This window comes from Molothrus ater, chromosome 4, assembly GCF_012460135.2.
Source record: "Molothrus ater isolate BHLD 08-10-18 breed brown headed cowbird chromosome 4, BPBGC_Mater_1.1, whole genome shotgun sequence".
In the NCBI taxonomy this organism is placed as follows: domain Eukaryota; kingdom Metazoa; phylum Chordata; class Aves; order Passeriformes; family Icteridae; genus Molothrus; species Molothrus ater.
Genome location: NC_050481.2, coordinates 8,845,189 through 8,862,578, shown reverse-complemented (window position 1 = coordinate 8,862,578; position 17,390 = coordinate 8,845,189). Strand labels below are relative to the sequence as shown.

The window sequence follows — 17,390 nt, the reverse complement described above, 5'->3', positions numbered from 1 at the left end:
CGCCGCGCTCCCCTACGAGCCACAGCGCCCGCAGCCCCTGCTCCGTGCCCGCAGCCCCTGCTGGGGGCTGCAGCTTCCCAGCCAGGAGCAGCCGCTCTGGGACGGCCGCTGGGGCCGAGGCGTTGCTGCTCCCGCTCCCGTTGTGCCTGGGGTGGGACTGGAGCCCCAGGGAAACGCTAGGAAAAACCCCATGGGTTAAAAAAGCAGTGCAAACGATTTGTTCTTTATTTCCAGAGCCGTGAGAATCATCAAGTCAAATGCTGAGAAGGGACCGACCCAGCTGCGCGTCAAACCCAGAATTTGGCCTTCTCAGCACCCTGCTCCAAATATCTGGGCCAATCCCAGGGCTGTTCCAAAGGCCCTGTGTGGGATGGGAATGACTGCTGCCACTAAGAGAACTCCTCTACAAATGCAGCTCCTTCCCTTCTGCTACTGCTGCTTTACACAGCAGCCCCTGCAATGGCTGTGGGGCAGAACTGGCTGGCACTCAACATGGCAGCACCAAACTCTTCCCCATAGCCCTGATTGTTCTGCCCTTGCCAGGATTTCCCCAGCAGCTGTAAATGTGCTCCCACAATGTCCCTTTGTTTCCCCAGGAAGAAGCGAACAAGACAAGCCCTGAGGGTTACCTTGCTCTGTGGCCAAAGCTCTTCTGGAGAGTGCTGGGGGGCGTTGCCTGCAGGTGAGTGCTGCCAGCTCCAAACGATGCTGGCTGCTGGGGCCAGGGCTGTTTTTCTGGCCCAGGGGCCTCGGTGTCTCCTGCTGGCTGCCAGCCATGCTCCTTGGTGTTCCCTGGCTGTGTCCCAGCTGGCTGGGAGCGCAGGGCAGGAGGAGGCCAGGAGCTCCTGAAAGGCAGCAGCACCTCGTGTCTTTGGCATCTGCAGGGGAGGAGCTGTGCCTGCACCGTGGCTCCTGGGCCAGGGGCTGCTCTGAGCAGGCCCCTGGAAATGCTTCAGCCCGGACAAAGCCACACCAGCAGCCCAGCAGGACCCCAAGGAGCAGCTGGCATTGCTGGGAATGGAGGCACGGGCCCTTTGCAGAGGGGCTCAAGCAGCAACTCCTGGCTCAGAGCTCCCACACAGCTGCCAGCTGTGGCCCAGCCACCCCAAATCCCTTCCCTCCTCCCCAGCCTGAGGCCATCGGCCATCAGCAGCATCAAAGCCAAGGCCATCTTCCCCCACAGATGTTCAATCCCAGGCAGCAGCCCTCAGAGGTACCTGAAAATCAGTGGGATGGAGTTTGGAGTTTTCCAGGGATCCAGCTGGAAGTGCAGAAGTGATGGAAAGCTTTCCCAGGTAGGTGCCACTGGAGGTGTGCTGAAGACAAAGCTGTGCATCCCTTTCCTGAGAGAAAAGAATTTGTAGAGGCCCCTGCTGAGGCTCTGAAAGGAGCTGAGCTTCTGCAGGGAGAGATGTCCCCCCCTGGGCACAGGGGCTGCCTCAGCTCAGGCTGGGAGCACATCTGGCCACTGCCTTCTCCTGCTCTAAACCATCCACTGGATGTTCTCCATCCTGGAGCTCAGGGGGGTGAAATGGGCTCCATTCCAGGCAGCTCTGGCCAGTGAGCCCAGGGACACCATTGGGCTGAGGGTTCCCAACAGCCACTTCTATGGAATAGAACCCTGGCCTTGTCCCTGTGCTGCTGAGCTTCCTTGGAAGCTCTGCTGGCTCCTGACACAGCTGCTGTCCAAGGCAGCAGCTCTGCATGGGAATGCCCACACTCCATGGGGCACTGGGAGGTTACTGCAGCGGGAATGGAGCAGGGAATTTGGGGCTATGGGTGTAACTCATCAGAACTGGCACAGCTGACAGGGAACCCCAAATCTGGGCACCACACAGAGAACAATCTTTGTCCTGCCTTGTCAGCTCCAACCTCTGGGCTGAGAAGTTTTGGGAATTAAGTGGATGGAATGATACAAACCACAGCAAGTGGCATCACCCAGAGGGACAATCCAGGTCCCAGACAATTGCTCCACAATCCACTATGGGGGAAAACACCCTGTGCCTGCCAGGAGCTCTGACTCTGCTTTTCTACCAGCTCCTGAGCAGTGTCAGAGCCACCATGAGGCTTTAAAATCCAAACAAACCCCCTATCCCACACAGTGAATAATCCAAATAAAGAAATGCATTCTTGTCATCAAAGCTCCAAACTGTGTCAGGAGCTCTGCCAACAAGTTAATGGGATTCCCAGGAATCTCATTAATGCTCTTGGTTTCATTTTTATGTATTTTTAATCCCTCAGTGGGCAGCCTGTACAACTTATCCTGGGATTTAGAGGCTGAGCAGGGCTGGCTTTGGGTTGACCTCCACCTCTGGCCCCAGCCTGTGCAAACACACCTTGTGCCAGGCTGGGTGAACTCATCACCTCAGCTTTTCCCTCCTAAATATCCCCTCCTTATCTCTCTGGAGATTCGCTGACATTTTGCCCAAACCATGCACTCCTCACCTCCATGTGGCCTCCAAGTGTCCATTCTGTTCCTCACAGGTGCCCTGGTGCCACCGTGTTGGTCCCTTGGCCTTTCTCCAGCCCGAGGCTGCTCCTCTGCTCGCTCTCTGCAGTCTCATCCCACAGGGATCCTCTTCTCCCTTCCCTGCTGGCTGCTGCCAAGGAAGGAGGACACAGGGAGTCTCCAGTGCTGCCCCCTCAGCCCTGGAGAGTCCTGGCTGTGGGCCCGAGGGGCCTGGGATTTCCCAGGGAAATTGTCTGCTGGTCTCCCTTCAATGACCTCAGCAATTCCCTCCAAAATGCCACCTCACTGCCCCTGACATCCCCTCACATTCCATTGCCCTACACAAACAGTTCTTGGATCCCCTCTAGATCACACCAGGTTTTCAGCCACATGAATGGCATCACCTGTGCCCACTGCTTGTTATTGACCCAACCAAAAGCAAGAGCAAATGTTGGTTGGGCTTTAATAACAACTTGAAATAACTTTACAGCAAAATAACTCACCTTTTTCTTCTGTGGGTTTTTTTTCCCTTCAGCTGCTGGGCTTCCCTGCGAGGATGTGTGCTGAGCTCTGGGTGGAGGGGACTGTCAGGCTGAATGGCTGTGGGTTTGTGCTCTTCTCCCTGGGCATCAGCCACTGCCCCAATCCCTTTGCCCAGGCTGTTCCCTGTGCCTGTGCTCAGGCTGGGGCAGCACAGGCAGACGCAGCTCTCAGCACTCCCTGCTCCAAACACAGCTCTGGCCTCCACTGCAATCTGGCTCTGCTGGGAGGTTTGCTCCTAGAGAAATCCAAGAATTGCTCATGGCAATGTGGAGAATCAATCTCCACAAAGGGAGGTAAGGAATAAAATCCTGCTCTGGGAGCCCTTGGGATCTGCAGGGCTGCTGAGGGAAGGGGACATTCCCTGCCTGCAGGGCACACAGCCCCACCTGCAGCAGCCAGCCCAGCCTGCCAGCTGGGCTCTGCCAGCCCCTCTCTGAGCCCCCTCCCTGTGCTGCTCCCTCTCGGTGCCTTTGGCAATCCCAGCCTGAGCCTGAGCAGCCCAAAGCTCTGGCTGGCAGCCCAGGGACAAAGGGACGCTCCCAGGGATGGGGCACATTCCCAGCAAACGCTCCCAGCAGGGCACAGAGGCACCCCTGGAGCTCCTGGCTGGGGCTGGCAGGAGGGCACAGCCCCCAGCTGGGCTGGCAGTGGCAGTGACAGCAGCAGAGTGCCACGCTCTGGTGGCACAGCACAGACACCCAGGCCAGCGCTGCCCGTGGCAGGGGCACAATGAATTCTGCTCCCTGTGCTGCCCCATGCCAGCAGGAAAGCTCCAGGGGCATGGAAACTCCTGCCCCTTCCCCCCAGCCCAGATGAGCTCTCCTCAGTTCCCAACACCCAGTTCTCACCTCCAGCCTGCTCCCGGGGCTGCTGCCACGTTCCTGACAAGGTGCCAAAGGCCCCTGGGCACAGGGCTCCCTCTGTGTCTCAGGGCTTGGGCACGGCAGGGACCAGGCTGCTCCAGCAAGGACAGCCTGGAACCAGAGCCGATGTCCCAGGGCTGGCAACGGGCTGGGGACAGCAGCTCTGAAACCCAGAGTGCTGAAAACAGCCCCCAAAGTGTTCTATGGTCACACCTTTAACATGGCTCCAAAGGGCAGCAGCTCTGGTGCCAGAGCAGCACCTGCACCATTCCCTGTGCCAGCCCCGGCTCACTGAAAAACAAAACAAATCAACCACACCCAGGCCTTGTTTGCACAATTCCTGATCCAAACCCTCACCTTTCCTGCCCAGCACTGCGGCAAATCTGACACAGCATTGAGAAGTGACCTTTGCTGAGAGCAGCCATCATCCCAGTCCTCCAGCCTTGGCAAGATTGTGCAGTGAATGGACCTCAGTTCTAATCCTAAACCTCAATTTCTGTCAGTTTTTGTTAGAAAGATACTGGACAGTAACTCATGCAGCAGAATTTGCAAATTGCACAAGGAATAACAGGGCCCAGAGCAAAGCCAACCACCCCCATCACTGCTGCACCCCAATTCTGGGAGAAATGCTGATCTCATTTCTAAACACTGCCCTTCCCTCCCACTCAGTCCTTCCCTGCACATCCCTGCAGAGCATTGACTCCATCTTTTGCTGCCAACAGCCCCTCTCCAGCCCAGAGCCCACTGCTCACAGACACAAACTGAGCAAGCCTAAGGCAATGTTCCCAGCAGCAGATGCAATTCCTGAACTCCCTTTTCCCTGGATTCTGAGCCCTTGCAGGAAACTCAGCTCAGCCCAGAGTCTGTTCTGCTTTCCCAGAGGGAAATACAGCCTGCTGGGCCCCAGCTCTGGCACCACATTGCCCTTGTTCCTGTGCCCTGGAAAGGCACAGGCAAAGCCAGTCCCTCAGAGCCCATCCCTGGGCCCCAGGAGAGCTGGAGCTGCTCCCAGATGCCAGGGCCCTGCAGGGCTGTGCTGACACCAGCACAGGCTGACCCCTGTGCCCAGCACCACCCCTCACTCTGCTCCCATGGCTCCCAAATGCTGCCAGCCCTGCCCCTGCCCCTGTGCCAGGGCCGTGCCTGCCCCCAGCCCCAGCAGAGGCTGTCACCCAGCCCTGCAGCGGCTGCCAGCCCTGGCAGAGCTGGGCATGCACTGAGAGCTCCCGAAGGAAGGCCCAGAGCAGCCCTGGGCTGCACAGACAGTGCCCAAGCTGCCCTAGGGCACAGCCAGCACCACAGCTCCAGCATCCCCAGGGAACTCTGGCACTGCCTCTGCACCTCTGCCCTTCTCCAGCAGGCACAGCTGGGGCTGGGCTGGCAGCAATGGCATTGCCATGGCAGCTCATGCCAGCAGAGAGGAAAAGGGGAGCCCTGTGTCCCTCTGACTCACCCCACAGCGTGGGCAGGACCAGAGCCCTCCAGCGCAGAGCCCTGCTGCTGAAGCCTCTTGCCTTTGGCTGCTCCAACACCAAAGCTGTGGGCAAAGATGGGAGGAGTTGGATGATTTTTCCTGCCCTGAAAGAGAGGAGAAAAGAAAATTAAGTCCCCTGTGGAAGTCCAAGGATCCCAGCTCTCATAGCTCTGCTCTGCTGGCTCACTATGGGGTTTTACCCATGAGAGGTGACACCAATTCAAACACAAACGTGTCCTTTGCCAGCACTTTTATTCCTGACTATTTCAGACAATGAAAGGATGCTCATTTTTCATCTTGCATTCTCTGCCTCATTTGAACAGAACCATTTTTATCCCAGAGCCCACGTGGCAGCCATTCCATCCTTTCCCACTGGACTTTGCACAAAGGAAGGGACACCCGGGACGCTGCGCCACAAGAAATCCCAAAGAGAATCCCCTCCAAAACCTTCCAGGGAAAGGCTTTTTGCCTTTGGGACACAAGAAAGGCCTTGGGCCATTTGCACCCACATGGAAAGCCCACACTGAGCACTTGCTTTTAAAGATGTTGCACTTGAAGTTACAGACATGGAATTGCTTTGGGATTTGGCATTTCCTGCACCCACACAAACACATTCAAGGAATTAAGCGCAGAGTCCTGAAGTTTGGTTATTCCAATGCTGTTTTGGTAGTGCCACTTGACACACCAAAATCCACAGCAACACTTCACAAAATGCAAAGCAACTTTCACCCCCACAGCCCCCTTCCTTTCCATTTTGCAGTTTTGGGCTCCTCTTAAGAACAGGTTAAAGCAAAGAAGAGAAAAGGCCAGGACCTGCTCCCAGCCAGTGCCCCAGCCACCTGTTTGCCAGAGATTCTCCTTTCAGCTGATGGCTTTTCTAAGAAAGCTCCAGCTCAGCCTTATCACAATCCCCTGGCAGCCCTCACCATCAGCCCCAAAGGCCAGGGCACATCTGTGTGCTGCCTCAGGAAGCTCAGTGGCTCTCTGGGGGACAAAACCTGGTTTGGGCCCAGAGCTGACTCTGCTCCCTGCTGGCTGAACTGTGCAGCTGTGGGATGCAGCTGGGTGCTGCAGGGCAGAGTGTGTCACCCTCTGTGCCAGCCAGGCTCCAAAGGCAGCCCTTGGTGCCCCAGCAGCGCTGCTGGAAGCGCTGGCAGCGCTTGGCACAGATGGGATGGAGCCTTCCCACAGCTCTGTGCCCTGGCAGCGAGGCTGGCACAGCAGAGAGGCTGATGGCAGCAGAACAAACGCTGGGTTTCCATGGGCACTGATGGGCCTGAGAGCCCCAGGCCAGAGCTGCTCCCTGCCCAGCCCAGGAGCTCCCAGTGCTGCTGCAGGGCACGGGCTCTGAGGGAACCCTGCAGCTGGGCCAGGAACGCAGCAGCGACAATTCCCAGGCACAAAGAGATCCCCGCCTGCTCCAGCAACTGAACCTCTGGGGCTCAGCCCCGCGGGCTGTCCCTGCTCCAGGCAGGAGGAGCCACACAGCCCCCGAGGCTGGGCTCACACCCTGCCCTGCCAGCAGGAAACAAGGGCTTCATGAAGCTTTGGGGACACCTTCTGTCCCCAGAGGGCTCTGACACAACATCCAGCAGTGTGGATCTTTAATAAAGACAGCTCGGACCTATCCTTGCCACAGACTCGCCTTTGTTATTGCCTCACAGTCTCTGCTTTAAAATATTTTGCTATTACAAGTGTTTAAACAAGACTGACCGTGAGCCCTGCACCCTTGCCGTGCTCCAAGCCCTAAGGCAGAGCTGGATATCCTCACACTCATCCAGCCTGAGGGAGCTGCTGCAGCATTTAAAACATTTACAAACCACCCCTGCCCTGAGGGTGTGCAGCCCTGCAGGTGCCTGGGTGCCAGCCCAGCATGAGAGATGGGACATCAGGAGAGCGAGCAGACAACGCCCACTGCAGCCTCTGCACTCTCGGCACTGCAGCTGCACGATCCTCACTGCTCAGCGACTCTCAGCTCTGATTCCAGGACTCCCGCCAGGAAACTGAGGGCCCTTTCCAGATGCAAATCCCCACAGAGCCACTGCTCTCCTCTCCACCCACCCTCCTGCTCCAGCTTTTACCGCTTTGGTAGCCACCACCCCGCCCAGGACACAGAGGAGGCTCTCGGGTGCCAACTGAGACCCAAATCGATCCAGGTGCCTCAGGAAATAAATACAAACAAACTCGCCCCTTCTAGGCTAACAAAATGTCTCGGTGCCCAGTTCCTGTTTCCTAAGGCAAAACCCACGGATCAGGGGAAAATGGCAAGTCCCAAACCCAACCAAACCCGGTTTGGCATCGGTTTCCATCAGGACCGTTCAGGTTTCCCAGTGCCCCTCAGCTGCAGCCACAGGAGCAGCTTCTCTCTGGGACCCAGGGGGGTGGGCACAGGGACACCCATCCCGCTGCTTCCCGGCAAACAGAGCTCAGCCCAGCCCAGAATGAAACATAACAAATGCAGGTATTGCCCTTGCCATTCATGTCTGAGCTCTGGCACGGTGTTATTGACCACAAAACTCCCGAGAGGGGACAGTCTGTAACTACTGCTCTGGACCAAGGATAATCTGTCAGTTCGTGTATGCACTGCACAGCTTTCATAAACAGCACTGTAACAGACACTAGTTTAGACTGCAGCATCATAGAGACTGTGAAATGTTCAAATGCTGTTACATGTAAGGAACTCAGAAAATGGTGTCAGATAATGAGGTGATTTCCCACAGCTGGGGACAATCTTATCTGAAACACAAGATAACAGAAACAGAAACCAGAGCACTGAAAAAAAAAAAGGAAAAATTTACTGACCCTCGTTATCAAATAACGAGGGAGTGAAAATAAAACAGGATGGCACCACAGGAAGAAATAAAGTATATTGGTGTAATCCACAAGATGGCACGAAGCTTCCAACCAAGCAAAAGAACATCTAAACTGAAAAGGACTCTTTGAATATGTATAAACTCTAATGAATATGCACACACCACTGCAATGGAACAGAATCTAGAGAACACGGTTTAAGGGAACCGGGTGCTCCTGGCAAACAGCCAAGCACCCCAGCGCTGCCTTTTATCCCTTAACAAACGTGTAAAAATTCGAGACAGTGAACTCTGTTTCTCACCCAATAAAACGCTGTTCCCGCAGCTGGGACGAGCCCCAGCTTTATTCCACGGCACACGATCCCAGAGAGCCGCAAGGCCCGGGACAGAGCCGTGCCACCCGCAGCGGGTCCCACGCAGCAGCGCCCAAAGCAGCCCCGGCCCCCTGTGGGTGCCCCCGGCCCCGGTGCCCCCGGCCCAGCTCCCTCCCCTCCGGCCGCTCACCTGAGGGCACCGCCCGCTGCCTCCCGGCGCTGCTGCCGAGCCGAGGGCATTGTCCCCGCTCCTGGCCCAAAGGCCGCGTTCTGCGCTGCAGGGCGTGCTCCGGGGGACGCGGGGGCGGGCAGGGACAGGGTGACCCGGGCTGAGGCGGCTGTCCCGGCGCTCTGTCCCCTCCCGGGGCTCAGGCCGGGGAGCGGGGCCCTGCCAGCGGCCGCCATTGCAGCGCGGAGCAGAGTCAGGCAGGGCCGAAGAGCCGAGTGTGGCCGAGTGGAGCCGGCAACAGCCGAGGGCCGAATCGAGTCGACAACAGCCGAGTGTGGCCGAGTGGAGCCGAAAACAGCCGAGTGTGGCCGAATCGAGTCGACAACAGCCGAGTGTGGCCGAGTGGAGCCGGCAACAGCCGAGTGTGGCCGAGTGGAGCCGACAACAGCCGAGTGTGGCCGAGTGGAGCCGACAACACCCGAGCGTGGCCGAATCGAGTCGACAATAGCCGAGTCTGGCCGACAACTGCCGATCCTACCCGAACGGCCGACTCTGGCCGCGATTTGCCGAATCCATCCGACCTTAGCTGAGGTGAACTGAACGGAACGCGACGGAACCGCGTTCAGCCCGACCGAACTAGATAAGCCCAACCGAACTAAATAAGCCCGACCGAACTAGATAAGCCCGACCGAACTAGATAAGCCGAACCAACGCGAGATCAGCCGAACCCACCTGAACATTACGGCGTCGCTCACTCACCCGTCTCTCAGTGTGGGCAGGCACCCTCAGCTCCAAGGAGCTGTGCAGAGCGAGCGTTCCGTCCCTTGGCAAGCACAGAGTGATCAGCCCCAGGGACAGGAAAGTACAGACAAATGCCGTGGTCAGCCCTGAGGATTCAGGAGGATTCAGAGCCAGTGGCCCAGAACCTGCCACAATTCTATCTACAATTGCAATGTAATTACGGTGGGACAGTGCAAGGCTGGAGTTCAGAGAGCTCAGCCGTTCCACCGGGGCTGGGGACATGACTGAGGGGGTTTTGTGTCAGTCTGATGGCCCTGAGCAGCATCGAGAACTAAAACGAAATTTTACAGAATTGTTTTGAGACAGATTGCCCCAAAACCTTGGGCTGCTTCTAGGGGGACAAAAGATTGAAAAAGCTTTCTGTTGAATTCCTGTCAGAAAGTCCAGACCCACTGGTTCAGCTATGGAAGGGATGGATATGATGCACCATAGAAAGAGACAAAAGCAGAAAGGTTAAAAGGTCTATCTCCCATCCTTCCCCAAACACGCTCCAAGGAAAAAGTTTCAGACAATGAAATAACAAAGAACTGGTTCCTACCTCTGGAGTTCAGTCCTGTTGTAGTGTGTTTTTATATTTTGTAATACTTTGACGTAGCTTTGTTTTGTATCCCCATATTTTTCCCAAATGGTTTATCACAAACTGTATCCCCCTCCCTTTACCAGTGTTATCCCTCTCCTGGGATGAGATCATCCCCAAACCCCCACCCTGCCTCTCTGTCAATCACTCAGCCTCCCATCCCCTCCATGCAGAATTTCGGTCCAAGTCGTCGACTGATCAGTACCCTCGGGGCACACACAGAGAGTGTCTCCCCCCAGCCCAGGTGCCCTCAGCACCCTCGGGGCACAGAGGGTGTCTCCCCACTCTCGGCCGTGTCGGGGCTGCCCCCCCGGTGTCTGCCGACTCAGGACTGGCCCAGGGTTCCTGAGAGGCTCGCAGAGGGACCGAGACAGTTAACAAGGAGCTAGACAGATCAGATTATTATATCTGACTGGTTTGAGAGCATATTTCTCTGTAAAAACAGCTAAATGCTTAAATATGCCAAGTTTTTGAAAACAAATTTAAACAAACAAGCCACCTGTTTGTAAACACTTATTACACAGCAGAAGCCTAGAGGGAAAAAAAGGACCTTAAGAGGTAATCTAAACTATCCCAACACAGGATCAGTAAGAAGGTGAAAAACAAGTATGAATTTCTAAATCTAATCGAAGTCCACTATAAATAAAACTAACTACAACGTTAAAGGCATTTACTATGCTAAATAAAGATGGTGTTTTGCAACATTTTTGCCCCAACAAATCTGTTCTGGGGGAAAAAAAAAGCTGCACTTAGTTCCCAGCTAGAAATTGCTTTCTGTGTTTGGTTTCTCACACCTTTCTATTTTGACCCTTTTTTTCATTCTTTAATGGAAAAAGCCCACATGTATTTTCCTCTTTACCTTCTGGACACATGTTTAACAGTGTTCACTTAAGTTCGTACATAGAAGCAGCCAGAAAAAATTCTGGAGTGACTTACCCCAGCTTTGGGTGGTTTGACCGAGAAAGGATCTGACGAGCTTCATTGGTGTAATGCTTACTGAAATACCTGGAGGTGTAAAATATCATTTTAAATTCTTTGAAAAAAAAATACTGTGCTCATGTCAACATTAAAATCTGTACCTTTAAACTAAAGGTGAAAATCAGCTTTGAATTGGAAAATGGCACAAAATGAAAACCACGGAAAAGGCAGCAAAATAAACTATATTCAGCATGAACTAATACTGTAAAAAAAAATCATTGTGATCTGAACATCAAATATGAAGTTCAACCTAGTCCAAAAAGTTAGCTTAGCAAAGATTTGTAAACTTGTCTATTTTTCATTACAGCTTAGCAAAGATTTGTAAACTTGTCTATTGTTCATTACAGCAGGAATTTTTAAAGCTTTTGACAAGTTAGGTACAACCTACCGACTCTATCATAAGGCAACAACAAAACGAGGTGTCTTGGGCAGATTTCTGTCCCTTCCCTCGTTTCTTACCTTACCCAAGCCCATCACATGTTTACAGTGTGCAGCCCCTAGAGATGTTGAACATGATGCTTTCTACTTGTCTCTGCTCAGTTTTTACTGGAAATAGCATTAACGAGAGAAAAGACAGACGCTGAAAATGAGTTACCAAGAGAAAGAAATCCTTCTTTGACTTACAGCAGATTGACCAAGCCCAGCAGCCCCATTCCTCTGAAGTCTGTTTTAGGATCCTCGCCCTGGAAGCCGATGTCGCACCACTGTTTGCTGATTCTGGCCCTCAGGTTCTCGTGGGGCATCAGCAAGTTCCAGAGCTGCACAAACACACTGCCATGTCAGGCTGCCCAAGTGTTCCCAGGGACAGAATGCAGAGCCCTTGCTGTGCTGCTGCAGCCTGAAACCATTCTCCAGGCACTGAGCAGGGCACAGTCTGCAAGCTGCTTTGTTCCCTTGGTGCAATCTGGGCTCTGCTACAATGGCTCACTTCAGCAGTCATGGAAGTTATTGCATTTAAGATTAAGTGGGGTATTTTCCCTTCACAGACAAAGATGCTGTGTGAATACCAAAGAAACAAGGCTTGCTTCACTACAGAAATTACCTCATGCATTATTTTGTAATAGGACAGCTATAAACTGAAATATAAATTCTCAATGAATACTCATTTAACATGTCAGTGCTGGGGCTTCCATAGCAAGCTGAGATAATTATGAAGTTTTATCTTCCAGCACCAAACTACATTCCTTGATATTGACTGGGATGCAGTAATAAGAAAAATTAGTGTCTTTTTTATTTAGTAATTAGTGGTTTACAAAGTTAGACGTGTGCATAAGGTTATAAATCTTTTTAGTAGTGATTCTTCAGTGATGCATCACAAACTCATTTTTCTACATATATATTGTTATGTCTGATTTCACACAAAATAACTCCACTGCATGTAACTCTAGTTTTTTTCTCTGAGGTTTTATTTCAATGTGTCATTTCTGCAGTTTGCAGTTCTGCTTTGCAGTTTGTGAGTAGAAAAGAGCTTTAAACAGCTGGTAAGAATGCTACCAATAAGTTCTTTCAAGGTGTTGGACTTAGAGGGGGGAAAAAACCAAACAAACAGGACATGTATTTTAAAAATTATTTCACCTCAATTAACTGTTCCTCGTGTTCTTCATTCTCTGAATCATATGGGACCTTCCTTAGGTTCTCCACATCCAAATACAATTTTTTATAACCTGATATCTGTAGCAAGGATATTTGCAAGTTTGTCTTAAACCTGAAACAATGACAAAACACCATAGAGGAGATTTAAATAGGCATACTCAGCCATAAATTCTAGCTTGAATTACAAAATAAGACCTTTCTTATGTAAACACCAGAATTAGGAAGTGCTTTGTGTGTACCTTTACAAACTCCAGCCTTTATGTGCATCTTTACAAGCTACAGCATACTGTAGTTAAGTGCACTTACATACTTTAAACATCTCTAGCTTATTCCAGTGCTGCAGTCAGACACTATTGCCTTCAATTATGGGGAAGAAAAAAAAAGCAAAAAAAAAAGCAAAAAAAAAAGCTAAAATCAACTCCATAGATCATCCTGACCACTGTACCTTCACCCACCCCAAACTTTTTGTAAGTCAAAAAAAACGAGAAAAATAAGAAATTTTGATCATTCCCTGTCACTCACTAATTACTTATGCAGATGAAGGCAAACATTAATCAGACATCACTATATTCTCTCAAATATATCTAAGGTATTATACAGTTCTTGTACTCAACTAATGCAGTGACCATCCTAGTTAGAAACACGGAGTAACAGAAGGGACTTGCAAAGCAGACAGACAGTAATGCCAAACCCACGTGAATTAAACTTGGCAATTTGTTTTCTAGAACTGATGAGAACATAATCACACTTCACTTGCAGATTTCATTCTGAATACTTGTGTTGAATATAAACATGGCACCAGGTTAAGCAGCTGAAGAACATGGAAACAAGTGAGAACAGAGAAAGGTCTCCAAACACACCTTGTGTCCTTCTGTCCAATCTTCTTTTCTTTCATTACATCTCTGACACACTTCTCCACCTCAGCTTCTTCAACGTGCACAGCATTTCTTAATACCTGGGCAGTTAGCACAGCAGAGGACTTCATGAGGAATGAAGACTTCATTATAATAATCAAGTCTAATAAATTACTACTTTATTATTACTGCTCAGCCTCTCTGTATCTGTTGTGTGTATTATTTGCTCCAAGAGGAGAAGGGTCAGTTCAAGGCAATTGCTTACAATGCACTGCCTCAAACTGCATCTAAAAGATCTGCAATAATTACATGAGAGTGTGATTTGTACTTTGTCAGGCTGTAAACAACAATGTTACATAGGAGTTGCACAAAGAATAAATACAAAGCTGGAGAGTTGCTTGCTCTAGGTTCTTGTTTGCTTTCACTGCTGAATTATGTTTTCTTAATCCAACTGAAACAAGTGCAGCCAAGAAAATGTTTCTGAATTAGAAGACAGGTAGCTAACAAAGCTGAGATTTCACTGAAACAAATGTTGGAACGGCCATGGGATTATTGTTGAGAAACCTTAAATAAACCCAGCACACAGAACACAAAATTCCAAGTTCTCTTCTCTCTGTCCTTTACTCATCTTCAGTTTGCCCCTCTCAAAAAGTGAATGCATGTGTTATTTTTCTGGGATCTGTCTCTGAAAAAAGGTTTTATTACACTTTCATCTCTGCTATCTCTTACCTTATTTTTTGATGATTCCAGTGAATGTTCTGCAATATGGAAAAAAGTAGATGTCACTGTTAAATTGAACTGTTTTAAATAATTGTCAGTAAGTGTTCTTGCAGTATGTAACCATTATGAAATTCTGCATCCCTTTTATACATGTTATAAAAAATTAATCAACCTTAAAATGAACAGTTTATCAGGTAACAGAATGTCTTAATTTACACAGATTTTTTTTTCTAACTCTTCAGTACAATGCTGAAAGTAGATTTGGATTTTTTAAAGCATCAATTACATGTACAAAACAAAGACAAATTTGAAGAGGTGTCAGGAGAGAAATATGTCAATTGATATCTTCCTGTTTCATGTTTATTACTGAAGAGTAAGGAAGCACGGTCACTTCTGCAGTTTACTGTAAAACCACAAAAATGTTCAGCAGTTTCTTCAATTGCTATTTTTGATCAAAATTCTGCATCAAGCACATCTGTAGGTTAAATCACTCTTCCTCACCTCCAAGAAAATCCATTTATGTCTATACAATGTCAATTTTTTTAGTAAAGGAAGGTAAAAACATATACCCAAAGTGATGGGAGGACTCTAGTGAAGTATGATTTCTGATTCGCTTTTTGATGGCACTGGAATTCCCTCAGCAGGGAGACAAGGAAGCCGGTGCTGGCACTGATTTAGAGTTCTCACAGGCCGGCTGGGCTGGCAGGAAGGGTGACAATACAGTTCTGGGGCTGCACGCCAGGCACCGGTGCGCAAGCAGGCGGCTCAGGGGGCTGGATCGCTCCCCACAGCCCCTGCCAAGGAGCCTGTGGGCAGGAGGGGGCCGATCCCTCCTCCCGGCTGACAGGAGGACAGGGAACGTCCTCGGGTGGTGCCAGGGGAGGTTCAGGTTGGATATGAGGGCAAATGCCAGCACCGACAGGGTTGTCAAGCACTGAACAGGCTGCCCGGGGCAGTGGTTCAGTCACCACCATTCCCGGAGAGATTTAAAGCACGGGTGCATGCGGCACTGGGAGACACGGTTTAACGCCGGGTTCGTTCGGCAGTGCCGGGTTAATGGCCGGAATCGATGATCACGGAGGTCTTTCCCAGGCTCAACGATGCCGTCACTGCTGCCGCACCCGCCGCTTCCGAGGCGCTCCCGCGGCCCCGGCCCCGGCCCCTCCATTACCTACGCTCAGCGTCCTTCGCGCGCCCGCCTCCGCGCCGCCCAGGAGGAGCTGCAGCTCGCACTTGCCCGTCAGCAGCCGCAGGACCCACTTGAGCCAGAACCGAAAGTAGCTGCTGTACAGGAACCCCCAGACGTGCGCCCACATCTTCCGCGAGGCCGGCGGGGCCCGAGCGCGGCCCGGCCCCGGCCGCGGCCCCCGCGCGCTGCCCCCTCGCGGCCGGGCCGCCGCGGCCCCTCAGAGCGCGGCGGGCAGCGAGCGGGGCCCGGCCGCGGCCCGCGTCCCGCCGGAAGCCGGATCCCGACCTGGAAGCGATCGCGGGCACGGCGGGCGGCGGAAGTGGCGCCCGGGAAGAGGCTTCCCTTGGGAAGAGGCTTCCCTTTCGCCGCGGCCCTCAGCGGCTCCGGGCGCGGCTGCTCCCTCGCCCGCTGCCCGCCCGCCTCCTGCCCGCCGCGCCGGGCAGCGCTGTCACCGCTGCCCGCAGATCCGGGCTGGGCGCCCGGCGCGCAGCGAGCCGACAGTGAGAGAGACATCGAGTGCCCGTTTCAGAGTTGCACAACCCTGGGTGCTTCATCCACAGATAATCCACAGATCAAGCGCTCCCACTATCAGAACTTTTTCCTACTTATACATTTTAGCAAACAAAGGGATTGCTGTTCGTTGGCTGCAAGTTACACAGTTCTTGTAATACTAATGGGTATTCTGTCTTCTGCTGGTTAATGGTCCTCTCACCTCTGTGCTCATTAACCCCGGGCTCCGTCTCTCTCCTGTGTGGCCGGTGCTCTGAGAGTCGGTCGGGATCTGCCCCTGCCGCAATTCCCTGTTACCCAGTGGGAGCCGATTTCAGCACAATTACTGAGTTACCTTCATTTGTTTCTTCCTTACCTTGGGAGCTCTGCCAGATGTCCCTGTGGCCCCTAAATTCTGCATTTCTTGTGGGCACTATGGGCACCCACTTTGTCCACAGCGGTGCCTCCTCCTTCCCAAGCTTTGTTAACCTCTCCTGGCTCGGAGAACATTGAAGCCTGTCCAGCCCTAAACCGTAACAAGACAATTCCACCCACGAACAATTTTTGGTAGAACACGTGGACATCACCTAGAGCTTGTTGGATGCTCTCTGTTTCATGACTTAAATCTCCCCTCTTGCTGGTTAGTCTTGAAAGTAGATAAAGATCACAAAACACCAAAGGATATTCTTTCTTAAGAAAATTTTTACATATTCCACATCTTGCAACAGTTGGGCTAGAGTACTTCAAGGAGTGTGTTAACGTGGATCTTGCCTTGCCTTTGCTGAATGAAGGTTCAGCCTGAGTGTTCCATTTAGTTTCAGTCACTACTGCCATTGTATTACAATTTATTGTTTCAGTAAACATGGGTTGAACACTGAATTGTATGCAAAATTTGGAGTGTTGTAAGGAAGCTGGCAGACTTGCTTGACTGCATTCTGATACATTTTTGATCTGTGGAAATTGAACTTACTTTTACACTAAATCAAAAGCCACACAGCAGGCCTGATGGCCTATGTCCCACAGAGGATTTCAGAGCACAGACCAGCTTGTTTGGCATCCTCTCTCTGGGTTCTGCACTCACAGGGGTGCAAGGTTTCATGTGGGGAAGCCACTGACATGTGAACTTCAATTGTTTGCATGTCTTATCCCTACACTTCAAAACTGTGAGGAGAGCTGGTGCCTGTTGCATGTTCAGAGGCAATGTAACTGCTTAGTTGTAATGCAATCTGACTTTCAAAGCATTGGGGCATTGTGTGAAAATAAGCTGGAAAGTATTTATCTCTGTTTAAAAGTATTCTTGGTGACAAGATGACATCATGATTTTATCACATTACCTCTGTATAAGTTGTTCCAAGGTAGCCAAACCCCAGGAAACATGTAATTAAAAAATTAAAGATCCAGTGCCTAAGAACTGGTAACAGAAACCAGAGGAAAGGAATTTGTCTGTATGGCAGGACCTGGGTGTAAACTATAGTTTTTCCCACCTAGTTTGTAGATGAACAATTCTGAGCAAACACTCAGGGAGGAAAAGATTGTGCTGTCCCTGCCATCTGGGGACAGCTGGGCA

At 51.5% G+C, this 17,390-nt stretch overlaps 1 protein-coding gene across 12 annotated transcripts; it reads right to left on the bottom strand.

Moving 5' to 3' along the window:
- Nucleotides 1-207: 207 nt before the first annotated feature.
- Nucleotides 208-15,463, bottom strand: LOC118686699 (ELMO domain-containing protein 2-like). Of its 12 annotated transcripts, XR_008508306.1 has the most exons (11): nt 15,317-15,463; nt 14,155-14,183; nt 13,432-13,526; nt 12,554-12,683; nt 11,603-11,736; nt 10,937-11,005; nt 5,309-5,433; nt 4,069-4,146; nt 3,841-3,966; nt 2,953-3,227; nt 2,489-2,600 (listed from the first exon to the last, which is right to left on the bottom strand). XR_008508306.1 is itself a non-coding variant. In XM_054514558.1 (9 exons), the coding sequence occupies exons 1-8, from the start codon at nt 15,459-15,461 to the stop codon at nt 2,479-2,481; spliced, it is 849 nt and encodes a 282-aa protein (XP_054370533.1). In that variant the 5' UTR covers nt 15,462-15,463; the 3' UTR covers nt 208-1,343; nt 2,446-2,478. The 12 variants fall into 12 exon arrangements, 3 of the variants coding, with proteins under 3 accessions (XP_054370533.1, XP_036238940.1, XP_036238945.1); XR_008508307.1 differs by lacking the exons at nt 2,953-3,227; nt 3,841-3,966; nt 4,069-4,146 and adding exons at nt 208-361; nt 630-1,343 and having other exon boundaries at nt 2,446-2,600; XR_008508308.1 differs by lacking the exons at nt 2,953-3,227; nt 3,841-3,966; nt 4,069-4,146 and adding exons at nt 208-878; nt 1,218-1,343 and having other exon boundaries at nt 2,446-2,600.
- Between the last annotated feature and the right edge of the window lie 1,927 nt (nt 15,464-17,390).